The sequence below is a fragment of the Dermacentor albipictus genome, chromosome 9 (genome assembly GCF_038994185.2).
Source record: "Dermacentor albipictus isolate Rhodes 1998 colony chromosome 9, USDA_Dalb.pri_finalv2, whole genome shotgun sequence".
Lineage (NCBI taxonomy): Eukaryota > Metazoa > Arthropoda > Arachnida > Ixodida > Ixodidae > Dermacentor > Dermacentor albipictus.
Window position 1 is genome coordinate 4,037,046 of NC_091829.1, and position 24,343 is coordinate 4,061,388.

Below are 24,343 nucleotides of genomic sequence, written 5' to 3' on the forward strand. Positions count from 1 at the left end.
CCACGGCTGTTTTTGAGCAAACGAAAACGTCACACGAGAGAAGCACCCAAGTATTTTTTAATCGGCTACACAGTACTGACAGTTAAGTACTGCTGCTTCACATACACTCACACAGGAAAGGCCTTTGTGTATTCACTGGGACAAAGAACAGGTGGCAGCTGTAGGAGTTGCTGGTCTGCAGTCAGCATGGATAGGGACCTTTCTCACCCTCAAAATTCCTGGCACAACCTGCTGCACTGGAAACATCTGCAGCTGGCTCGCTAGTTCCTATCTAGCCAAGCGATGCAGTATAGAGTTGACCTAACACTGGTATGACAGCCTCACTGTTCACAACATTCGAACATAAAAGGGGCTGCAACACCTGCCTCCGATGGCATATCAGGCATTGCAGAACTGGTGCATTCCCAAGATTACATGCAAAGTGCTGTGCTGCCCACATTAGTTGTTACTCTGCACTTTTTGGCGCTCATTGCTCTGTAGTATGTGCTTGCTGCGTATGGAACACAGTTCTGAGGCATTGTATTAGAAAATGTAAAGTTATGCCCAAAATAATGCAAGGAGGCAGGTTATGACAATACCTGGACTCTCCTGGCATAGTGTAAATGAAAATAATAGTTTGTGGTGCAGGCAGTGCTGGAAGTTAATGAAAGAAGCTGTGCACAGCTCACCAGAAAATCATATTGCTACAAGCATCAGATGCAGCAGATGCTGCGCCAGCGGTCAGCATTCAACACTCTAGAATGCACCAGAGCTGAACGCCTTGTGGCAGGGCCAGTGTAGCAGGTGTGCAAAGGGCTACAAACAAAGCACCAGCAGGATGGTGGGGCACAACTAAGCAGACAAATAATGTGTGCAGCCACAACATGGGGAGCGTGCAAGTGATGTGCAGCAAGAGATCCACACTTGCAGGCCGAGTTCTGGGGATGGGCTCCTCAATGCAAAGCAATCACCAGCAGGACATGTGGGTAAGATGACTGTGCTTCACTGTCTACAGAGCACATGCAACTCACATAATCATGGCTCAGCATTGAACCCAGAGGCCAGCAGTAACCGTAGTTGACTGAACACACACACCACTTGCAACATACATTGTTTCACTAAGAGACCCACCTATATGGGGTGCTACTACACGACTCCCAATTCTTCCCCAAGAGCATCACAAGGATGACTGCAGAAATGGCATGCAGCTCAAAGAATGCACACATGCCATTACCGTGTGTACGCTAGTAGACGAAAAGGCGGAAGGACAGCTGCTCTGAAATTTACACGTCCATACCGAACTATTGGCCAGAAAATTAAAACCACTCCTGGTGTGCAGGCATGCTGTAAAGGTGTTTTCACAATTCAAAATAGATAACAATGACAGTGCATTTATATTGGTGGCTCAAGCTATGTTTTACAAGAAAAGTCCTGTCCTATTAAAAGAAACAATTGGGCAACTGCAATAACAAGTGGCATCACAACTGCAAAGTTTCCACGCCATTATCTCGAAAGGAAGTAATAAAGAAATAGAGGCAATGTGATTGTACAAACAAATGGGGATACCATGCACAACAGTGCACCATGCACCTCCCCCAAGCCATAATGAGCAGGCTCTATAATATAGTGCATACGCTACGCAGGGGGAAAGTGTTCTTAGAAACGGAATAAAAAGGAAAGGAAGGAAAGAAAGACGAAATAAAGACACTGGAGTCTCTGGAGTCCTTTTGGAACGGAGCCTACTGCAGGTTGCTGGTGGGCACGGCTGCAGAAGTGGCGTCCTGCGTCATGTATGTGTGGTGCTGACTTGTGCTCAGGTTGGTCGTCTCACTCAGGTTGCTGTCAGTGGCTGAGGGTGGAGGAGGCATGGCCAGGGGCACCGACCCCGGGGCGTCCATCTTGGCACTGGACGCAGGCTGTGTGGTCACTGGGCTCTGGCCTTCTTCGCTGCTATACTCCTCCTGGAAACGACAGGGCACACCCACTGCTTTTCTCTCTGTCCCTTTGTGCCATACACTGTCACGATACTGATGTCAAACTGTGTAGCCTCATCTTGGTACATGCTCCATGAATTGAATGAGTAGCAACAACAGAGTTTTCAGACTATGCCTGCACACCTTGCAATTCAGCCACAACAAAAGAAAGTGACCTTGTTTTGATGTTTTTCCAGAGCACATCTGATGATGTAAGAGAGTGCCTTTCATTCCTAGTCTATCCAGTAATCACCCATGGTGACCAACCCATGAGACAACTCAAGGTACCGAGCCTTAACATGTGTGCTCACCTTGTGCATTCACACCCAATATTTGTTGCTTAATGAAATAAACGCAGCCTTGGGTGGCTGTCTGCTGTAAACAGAACTTGATCACTTAAAATCACCAAGCAGCTCAAAATGGCATCAACTACACCTTCACAACCCTCGGACAATAACAATGTCAAAGGCTGCAGTCATTCGACTAGCGTAGAGCAGTTAACCACAGTTTGAAGCTACCAGGGAATGCACACTTGTTGGAAGCACTGGCTGCAGTTTTGTTTATGTACAGTGACGGCACAACAATGATCGAAGTACATACACTTACCTAGAATTAACCTATTTTACCTAGAACAAACTATTCACAATGTGAGCTTCGAATGATTCTGCAGAGCTAAGACAATAAAAAGGTATGGCATTCCACTCTTCTATAGTTCTGGAAAAAATGAATAGTTAAGATGTTTGTCCTGGCAAGGTAAAGAGCGAAAGTAAAAGGACAGGAATGACTTTCTGGATGCAGAAAGACAGGTATGGGCTAGAATGTAAAGAAAGCTTATGGCTTATTAATGTAAATTATATACAGTACATTAAGCCTTTGTTTCACAATGAATATAAAGTGGGTGAAATGAGCCCTGGTTCCTGCCCCCACATTGAACACACTTCAGGCTTTTTTCTTATGTTTCTTGCAAGATAAAGATGCTTTTTCTTTTGCTCTTATTTTGAGAAATAATTTTTTTGGACTCCAGATTATTAGGACATTTAAGTAAGCAGACGCTCCCGAGTCAGCTATTATCTTCTAGATGTAGTTAAATCAAAGTCTCCTTGTCCTACGTTTTTTGCACAGAGAATTGGAAAGTTTTTGAGTACCATGTAAGTCTTGCCATCTAAGCAGCTTCTGTAGACATGTTCTTGTAATTAAAAGGCAACAGTACCATTTTCCTGAGACTAATATATTAATAATAGTAATTTTATGCTCTTTGTGTAACAAAAGCATTTTTTGTTTAAAGGGCTTCAAATCAATTTTGAGCTCCCGAGCTCCAAGTACAGTAGAGTTCATGCATTCCATTCTTATAGTAATGAGGCTGCCAACGCTGGTTATCAAACCCTAATTTTACATTTACCAACAGAATACAGAAACTGAGTCGTCAAGGCAGTTCAGTATTGAATGACAATGTTTTGCACTGTGCCACTGAGCTGTCAAAATGTTAGTGAAGCAATGTGTGCCATCTTTCAAGTCACAATAAATCTGTCCTGTCTGACCAGGGCATAAATATTAAAATGCTGTCGTGAATACTGAGAAGCAAAGCTCAACATGCTTGCATTTCTTTCTCTTATTTTTTCCTGGGAGTCAACTGACCATGTGCAACTCCTAATGGCTCCAGCATCCAGCATTAGTGCAAGCTGAGTATACGATAGACCTGAAAACTGCAGGCAAATACTGACCAGTACATTCAAGCAAGATCAGAGGAACCACCTCAGACAACGTACATGAACATCTGAAACATTTGCCAGTTAAAGTGGTTGTCACTAGCAAGGGCTTCCCCTTTTACATTTGAGCATTATCACCGAGCTCTGCACAGTTTGGCTGCAGCCAAGTCTGCTTGCACTGGCCAGAAACATTCATAAGGGGGACAACATATACACAGTTACCCAGCCTTAGCATAATACAATACCATTCCAGGTTAGTGGCAGCAAAATTTCCTTGCACATAAAACGACTGACGCATCGATTTCTTGCCTTCAGTCATATCTAAATTTAGCAACATTCGTGATTTAAGGATTTTTTTCGTTCGTCAAGCTGGATCCACTGAAAACCACATACAAGTGACTGCAAAGCAACCTTGCATTGCAGTTTAGATACAGGAAAGCCCTCACGCAGTGCATGCACACAGAGATTATTTATATAAGGTATAAGGTAAATGTTATATTTGACTTAAAAGGAACAGCAAAGGTCTGGTTCGGGAATTTGGGATTCATGCAAAAATTCGTGATCTGTTCAGAAACGGTCGTGGCGAAGATATGTAATTCCCTGTTATAATGATTAAAAATTAAATTATGGGGTTTTACATGACAAAACCACTTTCTGATTATGAGGCATGCCGTAGTGGAGGACTCCAGAAATTTCGACCACCTGGGGTTCTTTAACGTGCACCTAAATCTAAGTACACGGGTGTTTTCGCATTTCACCCCCATCGAAATGCTGCCGCCGTGGCCGGGATTCGATCCCGTGACCTCGTGCTCAGCAGCCCAAGACTAACCACTGAGCAACCACGGCGGTGTTTGGAAAGGTGACTAGTCGTACGGCCCCAACGAAGAAGGTGCTGGCGTCACGTGCCCAAACATCTACAGAGTCCTATCTTTCTTATATACAGGACGTGCTGGCCCTTTGTCGCAAAGCAGATGACATGATGGAGTCGGATAAAGTGGGACATGTTTTAAAAGGAATAGCAGATGATGCATTCAATCTGTACATTTTCAAGGACTGCAACATGGTCGACTCCATCATCCAAGAGTGCAAGTGTTTTGAAAACATCAAAAGCTGACACATAGCCCATAAGTTCATGTGACTGCCTAACATGATAGCAACATCGTCGTGCGAAGAAGTACCTGCACTACAGGTACAGCTCACCGAGGAGCCTGTCACAAAGATGGTCCGGCACGAAATTTAGGCCATCTCTCCTGCTTCGACGTGCTCCCGCACCTTTGAGTCTACGTGCCCGATGATACTGCATGTCCAAGCCATCGTTTGTCAGGAGCTGTCCAGTATTGACTTGGACTGTGTGTGCCGTTGCTTCATGACCAAATGACTATCTCCAATTGTCCTATGCTCCAGGCCTGAGGCCCTCGCTATGTCGTCGCAATCCGGCTGAATGGAGGATTGCCGATGACTGGCCTATCTGTTTATAGCTGCGATTGTTTAGGTCACGTCACCTGCTATTGCAACAGCTGTTGGTCCTGGCCTCCTTGTGTGCCCTATGCCCACAACCGTTGCCCTGAGAGCAATCCGGACCATTTCGAACCTCACTTCGCAGAATTGCATGCCGCCAGCAACGACGCTCTCACCATGTCATATTGACGCTCACCAACTCCGTGTAGACTCCAGTCCCAATCTCCGCTCTCTCGTCGTCCGTCATCTCGCTCGCCCCAATTCCGCCACCTGTCGTTGCCGATTGGACGCCTGCCTTAGGAAAACTAGAAGATGCAGCTCCCAGAGGTGATGCTGCATTAACGACCCATCTGAAAAATCCTCTGACCACACTGCCAACTAGACTTAACCTAATGGACGTTAAAGTGAACAGTATACACAATGCTGCTCCCGCTGACACGGGCGCACAGTTATCTGTGATGTTTTCAGAGCTTTGTCGTCGTTTAAAGAAGGTTCTCACATCACCCACATTGTTTACTTCAAGCAATTACTTCAGTATAGGCGAAGGTCACGAAGAGTAATGTGCTGGCCCAATCACTGTGGTCGTCAGAAACGTCCACAACGTGCGATTGAGCCACTCCGTCAGACTGTCTGTGGGTGGTGGGCGGTGGAAAGCTTGTGCTCGGCAGAACAAGAGCCAAGTAGGTCTTCAACTACTCTGGAAAAGGTATGGCCGTGATCAGTAAGGAGCTGCCGGGGTGCACTGTGATGTAGGATGACGTCATGTAAAAAGAAATCTGCCAACTCAGTTGCACAGCTTGTGCGCAAAGCTTGCGTGATCGCGTACCAAGTCGCGTAATCAGTCGCGACAATGACCTATTTATTGCCAGATTTAAACAATGGAAAAGTTAGTTAAATTGGGTTTAATGGCGCAAGAGCGACTAAGGCTATGCTGCACCTGAAACGGTGATAAAATTTTGTCAATAAATGCAGTATACTCTGTACTAATTAAAGTTTACTTAAAAATTCTGTTTCGTCTAAAAAGCTAATTACATCAGTCGGAGGTATTAATAGATCATCTAGCATCAACATCGGGTGAAATGGGGTATGTGTCTTGTACAATATGCGGAAGTATTTGTCTATGCGTTTCGATGTGGACACGATTAGAATGTGTATTACTGTTAACGGTTCATGGCATTTGTCACATGTTTGTTCCACCTCTCTCAATAAGTAGTTATGTGCGATTCATGTGTGGCCTATCCGAAGTTGACAAAGAATTACTTGGATTATTAAACTCATTAAACCTGTCCCCAAGGACAGGTTTAATGAGTTGAAGTTTGATGTCTTTAGACTGCCATTCACGTTGCCAGTTAGAGAGCAGTGCCTTGTAAACAGCTTGTATCTCATCCTGAACAGGATGCCCTTCTTGCCCTTGCTGCACATTCATCTGCTTTTTCATTTCCGGGGATCCCAACGTGGCTTGGGACCCAGCAGAAACGAACGGTCTGGTCTTTATTTAGGTTTGTCAGTATATATAGGATGTCGCCTATGATGGGTTCGTACTATCACTGTGTATTCAGGGCTTAAGTGCACTTAAAGAATCTGTATAAATTAGATTTTTTGTGTTTAGCGTTTATAATCACTTGTACTGCCATCCATAAGGCGTAACACTCAGCAGTGAAAATTGATACATGTTGTGGTAGCCTGAGTTCCTGTTAACCTTCATTTACGCTGCGTCAGACATAAATGGGCATCTTCGAACCATCAGTGTAAAATTCTGTGGAAGTGTCATACGTGTCTCGCTCTGCGCAAAATTCCTGTAGTATGTGTTCACGAGGCACATCTTCACAATATTTACAAGAGAGACGACAATGCATAAAAAATAAGGCTGTCGAGATCGCGATTCCACTTCTACACTTCAAATTGTCCTCTTTTGACTGGCGCCACTCTTGGTTGCTCTGCAACAATATGACCGCGTGCGGTACTGGTTCTTTTGGCCAGGTCTTTAGCATTCTGTATGTCAGTGTGTTGCTGGTTGCGAGTATTAGAAACACCGCAAGTGTTCGTTCTTGTAGACTGCTGCCCCACTTCAGCCAACACTTCAGCCAATTCCAACTAGTCTGTTCTACCGCATCAGCCTTGATATTGTTGGACCATTTCTGACTTCTCTTTTGAGGAACAAGTGGATCGTCATAACTACTGACTACGCAACACGATATGCCATCACACAGGCAATGCCAACCACTTGCGCTACGGACGTTGCAGACTTCCTGCTTCACGACGTCATCTTCCAACCATGGCATTCATCAGCAGCCACTGACAGATCGCTGTTGGTCTGTTCTTTCATAAGTTGATATTCTTCGCTCTTGTTCCACACCTCACAAGCTAACCACTGCCTACCACCTGTGGGCTAATGGACTTGCAGAACACCTCGAGTGCATGCTCATGACGATGCTATCCATGTACGTTTCAGCAGATCATCGTGCCTGAGACAAAAGCTCGCCTTATGAGACATTCACATACAACTCATCCCACCACGACACCACCAAAATTTCCCCCTTTTATCTCTTGTTTGGCCACCACCCCAGGTTGCCCCTTTGAGACACTACTTCCATCAGCCACGCACACTGCTACACAATTACTCTCAATGCTGCTGCTCGTGCTCATCAGGTTCATCACATCGCACGAGACCATCTCAAAAGGCCTGTTACGATGTCCACTACGGAATCGTTCACTTCGAGCCAGGCTCCTTGGTCCTTCTTTGGACCCCTTGCAGCCACGTTGGCCTGTCTTCGAAACTTCTTTCCTGCTACTCTTGGCCCTACAGGGTTTTATGCCATCTCACTGAGGTCACATACGAGATCACTACGCTGGATGCTCGCTCATCTTCTGTGCCAACCAATGACATCTTGCATGTGTCCCGTCTCAAGCCATATGTTTCAGCCTACAGCTCTTCCCTTGTCCAAGTGCAGAGACCATGCTCTGACTACCGGGAGTGACATCTTGCAGGCTATTTGCACATTCTCAAGAAGGCGCTCAGCAGGACAACGAAGATGACGATCGAAGAAGCTTGTTCATGGTTATTCTGCGATCATGCTGCGACTTCTATATTTGTAAATATAATTTCGCCTACTCTTCATCGCCACAATTTCAAACACAATGAAAACATTTTTACTTTCTTTTTTTTAGCAATGACAGCTACAATGGACACTAGTAGACACCAAAAACGCCTAACTTTGCATATCTTTCCAGTCACATTTTCTTCCACTTCTGTCCAGCAGCGGCAAGAAAAAAACTGTGGACAATGATGTTCACCTAAACTGAAGGATGTTCCTTACGCAATGTGGCCCCAGCTCACTCCAGAGTTCAGTGGGTCACCATAAATGGCCAACTTTGGTGATGTGCTTGATGGAATGTTCGATACGCCGTATTCCATCAAGCATGGTAGTGTCGAGCAATTTTTCTTGTCTGTTAATGTTTGAAGCCAATAATTAACTTGTGCATGCACTTTGAGATGGGGATCCAATTCATGTTATAAAGAAATGCAGCATGACGGACTGCACAATAAATACTTAAAGTATTTTGTAATTATGATGACACTTGAAAATCCACAAAGTGCCATCCTACCACTTTGGACTCGCTTTCAGCGCCGTCTCCAACGCTTTAGAATAATGTTACACAAGTTTCACATGTATTAGCAGTGTCATGATTGAAGGGGATACATAGTCATTGCCAGAACAAGAAGCAAGACTATATGGTGTGCCCGAGGCTCGAAAGACTGGTAAGCAGAATGAATAGTGAAAAGCTGAAGTACTTGTAACGGAGATTGTTGAAAGAAAACCAACCATTTGTGGGTTGTGTAAATGCGTCTGCACGAGGAAAGGCAAGTTTGCCTCAGCTATCCCCTTAAAGGGAAGCTGAAGCGGTTTTCAATTTCCATGAATTGCTGGGATTGGGAAGAACAGACCTAATAATTTACGGTTCCGAATTTTTTTTCTTCGTTTTGTTAATATAAGGGGCGGAAATCGCTTTCTAAATCACCCCCGCGGACACGCCCCCATCGCTTCCCGGAGCGCCGGGTGAGGAGGTTACCAGAGGAGAGAACCGGCGAGAGTGACGTCACTGGCGGGGACCGAGCTGCCGGACCGGCGTGCTGGCATGCGCTGGCATGCCTCTTTCCGTCCTGCGCTTTACTGAACGACGCTACGAGAGATTTGCCGCCGCCGCCGCTCACGTTTGTTTTGCGATTTTCGTAAACTGTTCTTTCCTTCTGTGCTGCGTGAGTGCCTACAGCCAAGGGCGCCCAACATGCCCTCGTTCTGTGCAGCAATCGGCTGCGCGAACACACGCGGGTGAGACGATGTGGTGTTTCACAGGTTCCCGAAGCACAAGAAGCTTGCAGCGCAGTGCGGTGAGGAGAGATAAGTTCGTGCCGACGAAATCAACTGTGCTGTGCTCGGACCATTTCCGCGATAGCCGGATAGCCTTACGACAAATGCGGAAACGCGTTGTTGCTAGCGTTGCTATACTCCGTTTCATACATCAGGTGCAACGCTGTGGAGGCTTGAGATACTTCTTGCAGTGGCTGCGTTCGCACTTAGAAAAAGTTCGGTGTTTCTTGACCCGATTTTTGAGAAAACTTTTCATATATAAGCTCAGTTCTGAATGAAAAAAAAAGAATTTACCCATAGAAACAATCCGTGTACTTATACGGCTGCTAACACGTTCTTTTAAATCAATTTTCTTTTCGGCATTCTTTAATTGCAGCCCGTCGCGGCAGCTTCACGTGCATGCTCGCGCGAGCAAATGCCGCTGGCACGCTGCGAACCATAGACGGAAACGCGCGCAGTAATAAATTTTGGTAACCGGACTTCGTGCGTAGCTTCCACAGCGTTGCACCTGAGGTATAAATTGGAGTATAGGCTTGCCTAGTGACATTCGACGTACGGTTGCAGTTATGTTTACCACACGGCGGTGCTAAAACTGCCTAATATCTTTATGTCAACACTAGCATGGAGCGCGCATACCGATTCTTGATCGAGCCACAATCGCAAAGTCGTCGAACCATATTCTGAATATTGCACATATAATCTCCCTGACCATCTCGATCTGGATGTGTATGATAAACAACTTCCATGACTGTACCTCGCAGCACTGCATGTGCGCGCTTTGAAACGCGGCACTTATGTTCGCGATCGTGTATCAACGCTCAGAAAACCACGGGACTTCAGACAAGCAGCGGCAAGGTGCTTGACATCGCGGAATTGTACCCGTGTTTACAATCTAATGAGAAGTTAGTGCTTCGGCATTCTTCCAGCAGCAAGTTCCCAGTGACACTTTAGCGCATTTTTTCTCCCGTCATTGGGACGTGCAGCTACATGAAAAAAAAAAAGCATACGTAACGGCTAAGATTTCCAGCGCGCGAGAAGGTGTACACATCGCTCTCGCTTTTGGCACACTCAACATCGTCGTTGCCGCCGTTGCCGCCATCGTTTTCCGTATCGGCTGTCGGTTCGAACATGTACGGCGAAAATACAAGCTGTCCGAGACAGCGAGAACGTTCCATAATGCTTACAACTCAGCTATGCAGCCAGAACAGAACAGCGTGCTACGCTCTCAAACGGCGGCGCCGACCGGCGACTGCCGCCACTGACGTCACAGCGGCTCCGACCAATCACGGGCAACAGCGGCGTTCGCGCGATACCCTGAGGCGCTGGTGCGCGTTTTCATGAAAAAACAGCCGCTTGCGCTTGTTTCCGCCCTTTTTGAACGAGATATTCGTGTTCAGGGGACTCAAAACTGTAGAATGCCGCAGAGAACTCATTTTTTTCGAAAAGTGTTTCAGCTTCCCTTTAACATTTTTTCACTCTAAAGCAAAGGGTCTCATATTTTGTTAAGAGCAGAAATGAAGCCTCCAAGCACCACAGTGTAGATAATTTTTTACACATTTTTTCATGGTATGCAGGCATTAGATCATACATTATGTACTGTGTGGTAATAATGGTGGAAATGTTACCACACAGTTATAGATTGAAACAAATATCTTATGATATACATTTCGATCGTGACAACAATGTGGATATACACAGGGTGTCCCAGCTAACTTTAGACAGAATTTAAAAATGCGAATGCCACGTAGCTGGACAGAACCAAGGTAATGTTGGCTGTCGCCTGGAGATACTCAAAATATTTTTTTCATTGCGCCTAATTAGATAATTAGTCTTAACTTCTAAAATATGATATTTAGATTAAAAGTGTCAATGAGAAAATTATGGAGAATCATGAAAAACTCCCATTATAGCTTTATGTTGCTCAATACGAGCTACATATTAGTGTTTTTCCAAGCATGAAAGAAACCCGCGAATGCACACAAAGTTCCTCGAGCAGCCAGTTGTGCGGCAATTCTGCGTGCGTCTGGGTTTCTTTCACGCTCTGAAAAACTCTTATGGAGCACGTATTGAACAACAGATAGCTGCATTGAGTTTTTCATGTCGCTCTACAATTTTCTCATTTCCACTTTTCATCTAATTGTAATATTTGAGAAGTTGGTTAAGAATAATTATCTAATTAGGCAGAATGAAAAAATAATACGAGTATCTCCAAGCTTTGGCAAACAGCATTACCTTGGTTCTGTTCAGCTATGTCGCATTCGCATATCTTTAAACTCTGGCTAAATTTAGCTGGGACACCCAGTATATATACAAACAGGCGAATTTATGGGCATACAACATAAAATAAACACAAATAGAAAGAGACCCCTTGCGTTAGTGCTAAAATAATATTGTATGGAGAGATGTAATAATGCTATCGCAAAAGCAGTAACAGGGAAATGGTTTGATGTTTTTGTATAATTTATTTTCTCTTACGTGGAAACAATTTTCATTCTTGTGTAAAAGGAAAGAATCAACCTTATCTGCTTTTCTATTTTCTTTGCTAAGGTATGCGAACAGCCAGTTCTTCGCACCTGTCACTTCAGCTTAGCACAGAACGCCTTGGACCATGCAATGCGTAATGTTTGCATGTGCTCGAAGGCACTAGTTAGGCCCTTTAATGACCAGCCCAGAGCCGGGCTCGCGGCCTCATGCCAGAGCCCGGCCCAGGCCTGTGGCTTCAAGGCCAGGCCCAGGGCGGGCCCGCCAAAAATAATGCTTCGGATGGTGCAGGCCAGGCCCGGGCTTTCAGGTCGGCCCAGGCTCGTGCAGAGCTCCAAGTTTGGATGTCTATATGACCTCCTCGCCCACCGCATCGTACAGGGTGGGGACATTCTTTAATGGGAGCTCTCGCTACCATAACTGGTTTTTGCAGCGCTGTCCAGCAAAAGTTAGCTGGGACACCCAGAGAGAGAGAGAGAGAGAGAGAAGGGAAGAAGGAAAGGCAGGGAGGTTAACCAGACAGTCCAGTTTGCTACCCTACACGTGGAGAGGGGAATGGGAGGAAGAGAGAGAGAGAGAGAACTTAGGTGTAGAATGTCTATAGTTGGGCAATCAAGTCTGTTGCCTTCAGGTAGTGAAAAAGCGCTCGAACTGCTTTCTGGGCTAATGAACTGCGAGGCCAGGCTGCCAAGATCTTTGCTTCCGTAAATGGCCTGTCATCCAGTCTACTCAAGGCACACTGAAGAGTCTCGCGTTGATTATCGAAGCGAGAACAGTGGCACAGAAGGTGACTGATGGCCTCTTCGCACTTGCACTTAGTGCACATTGGTGAATCCGCCATTCCAATACGATAGCTGTAGGAGTTGGTGAATGCTCCTGCTACCCACAGCCGACACAGCAGTGTTGCGTCACATTGTGAAAGGTTCGCTGGTAATTTAAGTTTCAGTGATGGGTTGAGGCTTTTTAAACGGCACTTAGAGTTCTGTGGTGTATGCCAGTAACTTAATGTGATGGTTGAGCGAGACTGCGAAGCTCTCTTGCAGCGTCGACTCGAGATAAATGGGACACCCAGTATAGTGAAATCAATATGCCCCCATCAATGACATAATGAGTACATAAATTGTATGTCGTTACCAAAAAAAAAAGAGAAAACACCTTTCCTCTGCTACTGCCAATGGCATTAAGGACTAGTGGTCTGCCACAACTGGCAGCATACCTCACAGCTATAGTACGCAGAGTGCTACGTTTCACTACATCTGTATCAAATACGGATACTCTTTCGAATAGCTCACAAGACAACTCAGTAACAATGAGAAACGCAGTGTACACTATTTCTATGTACTGCCCAAGTTGTACAACGTTTTTATGGCACCCATTTTTTTCACTACAATGAAAAGCTCAGCGGTTAGAGTGTCAAATCACGCAGTGGTAACGCAGTGAAAACACTGGAACATTTCTTATAAACATTTTTCGATTCACAGTGAGCATGTAGTTGTTCACTAGAAGCATGCTGCAAACAGTGATAGGAGAGCACAATAGTGATTATATGCTGGCTTTGGTGGGAGGTAGACGACAAGCAGGGTTGTAGCTGTGAAAAATTATTTTGTTTATGAAGCTGATGTTCCTGGAATTCATGTTTCCCGAAATGTTACATTATTTATAGGATAATCTCCACATGCTTTCGTGGTTTCCTGTCCAATAGCTTCAGCCATTAACAAGTCAAGGGTGCTTTTTAGCCAAGCCAAGTGCTCCAAAGTGAAACGACACTTTTACATTTTTTTTATGTTATGTATTACTTGATACACAGTTCAGCGTGTTGCCGTAGTCATGCATGCGCTTTTAATTTTCAAAGCATGTCATCTCTTGAAAACCAAAGAGCTGGAACAAAGAATTTTTAGCTCAGAATTTCACGCGCATACAAGAGCGCTCGTATGTGCTGCCATGCACTGAGGGACGCGAGCGCTGCTCGTCGATGCGGACTTTGCTTCATAATACACATAGAATGAAGTGCAGAAGCCTAATAATCAACTGCTATATTAAGCAATAGGTATGTGGTACTTAATGATAGCCAACTTACGTACAATGATCTAACACAACCACATCCAAAGTACCAAGGCCTCACTGCCAGTTCATGGCACTTGCTGGTTTTGGAGGCTTTGATTGCCAATATAAAATTAGAATTCCTACTTAAATTGCAAACTGTGTGCTGGATTCTATCAAAAGAAATCATGGCCACTTCATTTCCATCAACATTTCAACACATTCTGGCCAGTTGTCAGTGCCTTTAAACATTTATAAATTTCAAACGAATACCGGAATGCCATGCACTGAACTAAGCTCCTATGCACAGAAGCGAGCTCCTACATAGCAGTGACTATGGTATTCAAGGTGCTGTTTTGTTACCACCACTTATAAATTTTGAGTAAAAGTTACTATTAATCAGAAATGTTTGACAAAATGAAAGCTTTGCCAGAAAAGTGCAAATACCAGAGTTCCACCAAGAGCACGGTGAACAGAAAGCTCTAGAATAGAATGAGACAAATAAACAAGCCCCCAACCCTATCATAAGATCAGGTTAGTTAAACTGGAGGGTCAGTGTCACACAAGCACTAAGCAGGAACATTGTCCCAAGATAAATACTGTGCCCACTGTAATATAAAAGCTTTGACTACGCATCAGATTTGTGGTAGTTTAAGCACAGAAACCACAAAACTGAACTCTTCACTGTTTTAGTTTGACCTTCTCATAGTGCTTGCCTGCCGATGCTAATTATTCAAAAGCTATTGGACAGATAACAGAAATACTATTTGATTATTCAAAATTTTTAGTATTCGTACATCCCTGCTGTGTGGCATCATGCGATAGTTTGTAACATACAAAATGATGGCCATGGTGCAGATTTCTTGCAAATTTCATTCCAGTAAAATAAATATTGAGAATGAAGATTGTTTACACCAATGCAAGTGCTTTAGGAGACATATTTCCAGCGCACATTTGAACAAGGACGAGGCGAGAAAGACAACACGAACGCCGGAAACTGAGTTTTATTCATTGGAAACATGGCTTTATGTACACAGGGGGAGGGGGTGGGTGACTGCTACTGCGCAGGACCACTCAAAAATATATCCTTGGTCTAGGCAAAAGTCATCACGGGTGTCAAAACAAAAAAAAAAAGAGAGAGAGAAACTTTTCCCTCTTTTTTTTTTCTTCTATTTACGTCACTCAATACAATCTTGTTCATATCCCGCCCTGCCTAGCTGATTCGACACACCCGTTTGCCCAGAGATAATCAATTTCTTTTGTCCCGAGTGCAACAGAAGGGGCACTGACACAGTTCTCGTTTGCATTGGAGAAACAACACGCTTCATATATTTCCCGGTGTTTCTGATCGCTATATTTGCGCAACACGCGTGTTCGTTCGAAAAAATATATAAAAATATATTATTATATTATATTATATATATTAAAATATATCTAGCTGTATGCGAGCGCTGGTCGAAGGGTCCGCGGCAGGCGGACTTGTCACAGTATCAGCAGCAGCCGATGCGGTCGTTAGGCCTGCCGTTGCTGCATCGACGATTTCGGCATCGGTCGCTGGGGTTGTGGCGTCCTGAGCGTTTTGCAGTGTTGAGCAGCGATTTTTTTTTCAGTTTTCGATGAGCGTTCGTCGCACTTTTTGTGCACCATACTTGTACCGCGTTCGAAATTTGCGCTCCGTTTCAGACATCGCGTTGATACTGGGGCAAGATGGCGCACCTCAGTGCGCGGCTCCAAGCGCGGAGCAGACGATGGCCATGCAGTTCCGCCAATCGGGAGGCAAGCTCAAGTCACGTGCACCGAGTGACGAATAGGAGGGCGTTCTAGTACCTTCTTTTGCCGCGCATTTTCTAAGAGGCCAATGGCTGAATGGGGCCCGTTCTGGCGGGAATTTGAAGGGAAAAGTCGCCTCTTTCAAATGAGACCAAGATGTCCACGCTAGCGCACGTGGAAGAGCAGGCGCGCGTTTCGGAAAATATGCCATTTCAGCGCAAGTTCCACCTGAAATTCAGCTAGTACATGTCGTATAAGGCGTCACTGCGGCTAAAATACTGATGTTATCGGTATGAAATTAACAATATAGATGCAATAATAGCTGTACATTCCAAAAATGCAATAAAAAAAATGAGTTTTTTTTTGCGATTTTTGGTCGCCACAACCCGTGTCCCCCCTTAAGTGGCTACTAATATAATTACTAATATGGATAAGATAGTTCAAGTGGCTGAGGAGTTCTATAGAGATTTATACAGTACCAGTGGCACCCATGACGATAATGGAAGAGAGAATAGTCTAGAGGAACATGACATCCCATAAGTAACGCCGGAAGAAGTAAAGAAAGGCTTGGCAGCTATGCAAAGGGGGAAGGCAGCTGGGGAGGATAAGGTAACAGCAGATTTGTTGAAGGATGGTGGGCAGATTGTTCTAAAAAAACTGGCCACCCTGTATATGCAATGCCTCATGATCTCGAGCGTACTGGAATCTTGGAAGAACGCCAACATAATCCTAATCTGTTAAAAAAAGGGGACGCCAAAGACTTCAAAAAATTTTTTAATTATGGGGTTTTACGTGCCAGAACCACTTTCTGATTATGAGGCACACTGTAGTGGGGAACTCTGGAAATTTGGACCACCTGGGGTTCTTCAACGTGCACCTAAATCTAAGTACACGGTGTTTTCGCATTTCGCCCCGATCAAAATGCGGCCGCCGTGGCCAGGATTCGATCCCGCGACCTCGTGCTCAGCAGCCCAAGAGACTTGAAGAATTCTAGACCGATCAGCTTACTGTCCCCGCTGCCTACAAAGTATTTACTAAGGTAATCACAAATAGAATCAGGAACACCTTAGACTTCTGTCAACCAAAGGACCAGGCAGGATTCTGTAAAGGCTACTCAATAGACCACATTAATACTATTAATACTTAATAGACCACATTCACACTATCAATCAGGTGATAGAGAAATGAGCGGAATATATCTGACCCCTATATATAGCTTTCATTGATTACGAGAAAGCATTTGATTCAGTCGAAACCTCAGCAGTCATGGAGGCATTACGGAATCAGGGTGTAGATGAGCCGTATGTAAAAATACTGAAAGATATCTATAGCAGTTCCACAGCCACCGTAGTCCTCCATAAAGAAAGCAACAAAATCCCATTAAAGAAAGGCGTCAGGCAAGGAGATACGATCTCTCCAATGCTATTCACAGCGTGTTTACAGGAGGTATTCAGAGACCTGGATTGGGAAGAATTGGGAATAAGAGTTAATGGAGAATACCTTAGTAACTTGCGATTCGCTGATGATATTGCCTTGCTTAGTAACTCAGGGGACCAATTACAATGCATGCTCACTGACCTGGAGAGGTAAAGCGCAAGAGATGGATCTAAAAATCTGCAGAAAACTAAAGTAATGTTTAACAGTTTTGGAAGAGAACAGCAGTTTACGATAGGTAGTGAGGCACTGGAAGTGGTAAGGGAATACACCTACTTAGGGCAGGTAGTCACCGCAGATCTGGATCATGACACAAATAATCAGAAGAATAAGAATGGGCTGAGGTGCGTTTGGCAGGCGTTCTCAGATCATGAACAGCACGTTGCTATTATCCCTCAAGAGAAAAGTGTATAACAGCTGTGTCTTATCAGTACTCACATATGAGGCAGAAACCTGGAGGCTTACGAAAAGTGTTCTACTTAAATTGAGGACGATGCAACGAGCCATGGAAGGATAAGGAAAGAACAGATTGGGTGGGGGAACAAACGCGAGTTAATGACATCTTAGCTGAAATCAAGGAAAAGAAATGGGCATGGGCAGGACATGTAATGAGGAGGGAAGATAACTGATGGTCATTAAGGGTTACAGACTGGATTCCAAGGGAAGGGACACGTAGCAGTGGGTGGCAGAAAGTTAGGTGGACGGATGAGGTTAAGAAGTTTGCAGGGACAACAAGGCCACAATTAGCACATGACCGGGGTAGTTGGAGAAGTACAGGAGAAGCCTTTGCCCTGCAATGGGTGTAATCAGGCTGATGATGATGATAAAGTGGCTACCGCCTAAGCGGTCAGCCAATACATTAGGTTCAATGGCAATGTGGCAGGGAATTCAATGTGACTAGTTTAAACAGGTACGTATTAAATTCTACTGTATCAAAGTGACTGTAGTTGAAAAAAAAAGAGGCACGTGTGGTAGATTTGAAAAAAAAAAAGCGGACTGGAACTTGGCTCATTACTGCCTACTTGATCTAATTTGCATGAAACTAAATACTGCTACTGTCTACCCTTACTAGTCTTGCATGTGAGTAGCTTCCTCTCCTTACTGAACAAAATGAAGGACAACATGCATTTCCCTCCCTCATAAAACTGTAGCACAGTGGATCTGATAGTTCATAGGCACAGCAATGAAGAATATTCACATCAATATTATTGCAAACTACATAACAGAAGAGCATATTATTCTGGGCATTCTTCCAAAGCAAAAAAATAGTACCACATCAAAAATTTGCACAGAATTATTCTTTTGCTATGTCTGCAACTGGTTAAACATTTTGCCACTAGAATAACATTTGGCAATGTATCTCCATGATGCATCTAACCTTGCTGTTTTTACAATCACTATCATCGGGCACCATACAGGATGCGTGGAAAATGGGCAAGGTCGTTTTAGTCTACAAATCAGGTAACCGTGAATCAACCTTTTAAACTATCGTCTCATTTCCATAACTAGTGTCCCTTGCAATACCATGAAACATGTCATATATTAGCCCATAATGAATTTTGTATACAGCAACAATGTTTTCTATCTATCACAGCACGATTTCCATAAAGGTCTGTCTTGTGCCCAGTTACCTTTCTTCATGACCCACATTCAAACCTTGATAATAACACTCAAACGGATATAATATTTCTTGGTTTCACAAAGGCATTTGATAAGGTCGCGCATCAACGCTTAATATTAAAGCTTTCTCAGTTGAACACACCCTCTGACGTCTTAACCTAGATAAAGTAATTTCTTAGGAACTGCCAGTATTAACAGCAATACTTCATACTTTCTTCCCGTAACATCTGGCATTCCTCAAGATTCGGTATTAGGTCCCCTCTTGTTCTTACTATACATACACAATCTAGAATTGCATGTTATTTCTCAGATTCGAATGTTTGGTGACGACTGCATTATCTTCGAATGTATAACTAACATTGATGATCACATTTTTCTGTAGGAAGATCTAAACAACATTAAATACTGGTGTGATCACTGGTTAATGATCCTAAACACAACTAAATGTAGACCAATGTCAGTTTCCTGTAGTCAAAATTGTTCCAACTCATCTTGCACAATTACTCGCATCCCCATTGATGCCGTAGACATATTCAAGCATCTAGGCTTTACTACCACACATGACCTAAACTGGTGCTCACATGTAGCTAACTTGGCTGCAATTAAAACCTTAGGATTGGTAGAATGTAACCTTTACAATGCTCCTCAACATGTTAAATTACTAGCATTTAAGGCACCGGTTAGGCCAAAACTCAAATATGCATCACCCATATGGAATCAGATTTACTTCACCAACGCACTATAATTCATATAGAATCGAGCCACAAGGTTCATTCACTCGACAAGCTGGTGACATCAGCGTGACATCATTAAAAATGGAACCGGGTTTAGACACCCTATTCCATTGGCGCCATATTGGGAGCTTATTTCGCAAGTTCTACACCAGTTCACTACGCCAGGTGCCTTACACTCTACCACACTCACATATATCATTGCGCACAAGCCATCCACTAAATGTTCCTTGCCCACATGCACATGCTGTCGCCTTCTCATCATAACTTTTTCCCCGCAAAGCAGCAGACAGGAATGGCCTTCCCCATCACATGGCTGCGATCACCACATCACTGCCATCACCACTATCATTTGTAGGTGTGTTTTTTTACATGTTATAAAAGCTGGCTGTTCTTTCAATTTTACAGTTGGCAGTACAGCACTTGTCCTGTCGTTTTTTTTTCAATTGCTGTCCTCTTCCTCATGCTACTTAAGTTTTACTCACTTTATCTGCCTTCATGGACGAAACAAGTGCTTCGTAAATAATATTGTGGACAGTCTAGTTTTTTGTATTCCCACCCCTTATGTAATACCCTGCAAGGGGTGTATAGGGAAATAAAATATGCAACTTGGAGTTTACAGGAACCTGTCCTGTGTTGCCCTCTGCCGCACACCACTGGAAACGTTTTGGAAGGGTGCCGGGGCTTTCGCCGGTTTATTTGTGTACCTGCGCCCCCGTTGAATGCACGTCAGTTGTGCATTTCATGTACCACTAATCATTATTAATGGCTTCTCTGTGGCAGAATGTCATTCCTGGAAACCATGAAGCATTCAATGACTACTGGGTGAGCAGGCCTGAGTGCGCTGTTGTGCAAACAGTGCGGCCGATAAAGGCACACCGAGTTCCCTTTGCTGGCACGGCTGCTTTGGAGTTTGTCGCTGATTTCTGCACTGGGACACTTGGAGGTTGTGTTTTGTACTGTTTTTAAACATTACTGACATTTTGCATATTCAAGAAGTCTTCGAGTGCAGCCTTCCACGCCGGATTTATCACAGCAGTGCACTTGTTTACAATGACATCTACAGACGCAGATCGTTGTTAGCATCAAATATTGTGGAAAAGGTGCATCGCTGATATGAAATAACATGAGCGGTCGAACCACTTAAACAATGGCAACTGTGATCCAGAAAGCATTACGGGCTGTTAATTTATCTCTGATTCTCACTTTTCTTTAACTCCATCATACTTACAGTTAGCGCGTTCCATAAAACAGAATAAACTGTGCTCACATAAATTGGGTACTCTTCTATAGGGTATTTGTTCTTATGCGAAAATGCAGATACTATCGCTGACACTGTTGGTATAACTCAGCGAAACGGTTGTGAGAAATGTGTCAGCGTAACAACACATAAAGACACACCCATCTACGTAGCGAATGCGACCAGCAGCCTACGGTATGGTGATGGACACATGTTGGCACAGCGCTGTGTTGCTGCTGGCTGCTTATTGTGTTCGTGCCGTGCGAAGTGAAATGTAGTTGATTTCAAATCGCTAAGGACAGAACTGAACTATAAAGGCAGTTTCATTCGTTATAACTGCTTGCATTTAAGTTCGAGTCTGCCAGTAGTGGGTGCACGAACACGATGGCACCAGGCTTAACCTTGGCTAAACAGGAACAACACTGGCTCAAACTTCATGTGCATGGCTTGAGAGGGTTAAAGCTTGTGCATTTCAACTTCGTAGGCATGTTTTGACTCACTTTAAGTGCGATTAATTAACAAGTGTAGGCATTGTTACTATATCGCATTGTCAGTTTGATGGCCGATTGCACAGGGTTCGGTCAAACGATGGTCGGCACACTGATGTTGGTGCCATTGACAAGAAAGCCTGTCGCAGTGCGACAACTGACACTCGTCAGCTGCATCGGTGTCGGCCTGGTATGATAAAATGCTTTCAGTGGTGCACTGTACTGAATAGTTGGTCAATCGTTGACGTGAGCATCTTGTCAGACTCGTATCGACCCAGTGTTAACGCGCCTTAAACGAGTACGTGAAGTCAGGCATGCGCTGCGCCACCACCAGCAAATGAGGACGAATGCTGCAAGAAGACTTCATCAGCAACGTGATGTTTTAACTGTCACCCAAGTGTAACGCACGGGTTTTTTGTTACATTTACTAGCAATCAATGAAATGCAGCAACTACCTGGCTCACGGTGCAGTCCGGACAACTCAGACAAAGCCCTGGCCGCTTTCTGTTTTAAAATGGAGTTGCTCACCTACGCTGTAGACATTTTCGGCATCGTGCCGACGTCATGCTACCACTGGAGTTTCAACCATTTTAACGCAGTACATGGCACGAGTGTTTGCAGCGGCGTGCATCCGAGCACTTAGTAAAGTTTTTTTTTTTTTTTTTTCGGGAACTTTCCGGCACGTGGCAGCACGCACGGCCCTTCCAAAATATTTTGTGACTCATCCACTAGGGCAGGGCACATGCGCCATCGTGCCATGAAAAATGTGCATTCTTTCTGCCGCTGAATCTTATTATGGAGGACCTGCGCCTGCACCACGGTGTAAGACACTCTTTAGTTGGGGACACTTCTCTGCCTGCTCGCGAGGTTGCAATCGACCAGATAAAGCAACAATTTCGCATGTTCATCGGTCCACTGTCAGAAGTGGCCAGCAATCTACCCATCAGTGGTGCAATGAAAGTTCAAGATAGAAAAGGTTTTATCACCCGTTCATATGGCGACCAGCGCTTCGTGTGAAATCAAATAATCAGTTCACTGGTGGAGAAAGAAAGACGCCTCTCACGACCTTGTGACAATAGCAGCTATGCAGCAGAAAGAGCGCCCGTCTGTCATTCAATTCAAATTTCCTACGAAGTGCCAGTTGCTACAGCAACAGTAGATAAAACCTTTTCTGTCTTGAAGTTGCATCATCCCGTCAATTGAAAGCCGCTGCTGTCACCTGACCGACAGGCACGTGCCGTTGCTACTTTATCTGGTCAATCGCACCTTGTGGGTGTCCTCACCTAAAAAGTACAAGTGTATATTTACACCGTGAATTATACTCATGTTGTGCAAATCTAGCCCCTATCAAGCGAGTCACATTGAGCGTGATTACAGGAGAGCCACTGTGGATCACAACAGCACATAGTAAGGAATCCACTACAGGTGGTTACGCCAATATGTGCCACACTGTGCAGCAGCACACTGTGATGGCCTCACGATTGCCACCAGTCTTCGGGGGCCTGTGGTGCTGCATCTCTCACCTTGGGGGCTCCTCTGACCGCTTCACTTTTTCCATCCTGGGCCCACAACACATGCAGGACAAGGGCCGCAAGTCAGGTACATCATGCACCACACATGCAAGGTTCAAAGAGCAAAACAAATGGGCTCAGCAGCTGCTGCTGCACAGGGGCACATTTTCGGCCGCTTTGAACCTGGGCAAAGCCGTCTATTACTTTATGCACATTCTCACAACATTGTTGACTGCTACTGTCTCACATGCCTGGAGAATTTCTGCAGTGTCACTGCAAATATGTAATATTTAAGAAAACTAATACTGGGCCCTCCGTTAAAGGGTCCCTGAAACAGTTTGGACAAGCTACTGTAAAAAATTTGCACAGTAATTTGTGCGAAGCCCCCCCTTGAGGCCTCGCATGAGGCCGACGTAACACGCAGCTTCTGCCACTGTTGGGCCTGAATCGCCAGTGCTGTCACTTTTCGTGTCGTCCTCATCACTGTCATTAGGCAACACTTCGGCATTAACAGAGACGATGATGGCGAAAAGTCAAACCTCCTAGCAGATGTTTTTGCGCAGTTGCAGCACCACTGCCGAGCAACTTTGAATTTTAAATGCCACACACCATAGTCAACAGTAGATCCCTCTCGCGTGGCAGCACCGATTTCCTCGTGCCTTGTCCGAGCTGTGGCATGACGCGCATCCTAGTTTACATGACGCCACAGCACAGGCCAATACACTCCCTGGCATGGCACCGAAATGATGTTGGCACTAATGTGGCTCCACCCTTCCAAGTGCCCTCTGCATTTGCACTTGGAGGCCGATCTGATCTCTGAGGCTTGTTGCTCTGCCAAGCTGCTGTACCACCACACGCCGAAAAGTGGGAACCCTACTTGTTAACTGATACGTACACAACAAGCTGGAATGGTTTATGTGGATACAAAACGCATTATGTTCAATGGCCACTGAGTTGGAGGTTTGACTTTACTACCTTTAGTCCAACACTGCTGTTTAAGCGGGTACGGTTTAACAAGGTTTTCCTGTATATAGTAATCCTTCAATGTGAAGTAATGACCACAAATGCGTAGAGGCTGGTATGATAGGATAGACAACCAGCGCTGTAGCCACTCCATTGCACGTTTGCCTTGTAGAGGGACATTTTTTTTGTTGCTGTTTGTTTGTTTTAATGCGAATCCACAGGCTGAGTCTTGTAAGAAATTGTAACCATATCTTTGTTTCTATCCTTATCTTTTGTAACCCCCCCTTAGGTAATACCCCGACAGGGGTCCTTAAGGAAAAATAAATGATGATAAATGATGATGATGACATGATATTGCAGCTTGACATGTCACCAATTGCTACGTTTGCAGCCCACAATGCAAGGACGAACCATGGTGCTCGCGAAAAGACAGACTGAGACCAACACAGAGTAGCTCGTGTCAACACAGAGCACGTAACAAAAGCAGACGCAATTTGCTATTTGCCGGAAGCGCTCGAGTGTAGTGATAAAAATTGTCCTTGCGCAGTCTCTTTCCGTTACTTTCTTTTTTATAGAAAC

The 24,343-nt window shown here is 44.6% G+C and overlaps 1 protein-coding gene across 2 annotated transcripts in view; it reads right to left on the reverse strand.

Annotated features, from left to right (window-relative positions):
- Positions 1–39: 39 nt before the first annotated feature.
- Positions 40–24,343, reverse strand: part of Csp (Cysteine string protein) — a 37,417-nt gene continuing 13,113 nt past the window's right edge. The window contains exons 6-7 of one of the 2 annotated variants that reach the window (XM_065437355.2): positions 22,814–22,849; positions 40–1,940 (exon numbers count right to left, since the gene is read on the reverse strand). In XM_065437355.2, the coding sequence (XP_065293427.1) occupies positions 1,719–1,940; positions 22,814–22,849 (258 nt within the window). In that variant the 3' untranslated portion in view covers positions 40–1,718. The remainder of the gene's footprint in view (positions 1,941–22,813; positions 22,850–24,343) is intronic. The other variant, XM_065437356.2, reaches the window with a different exon arrangement.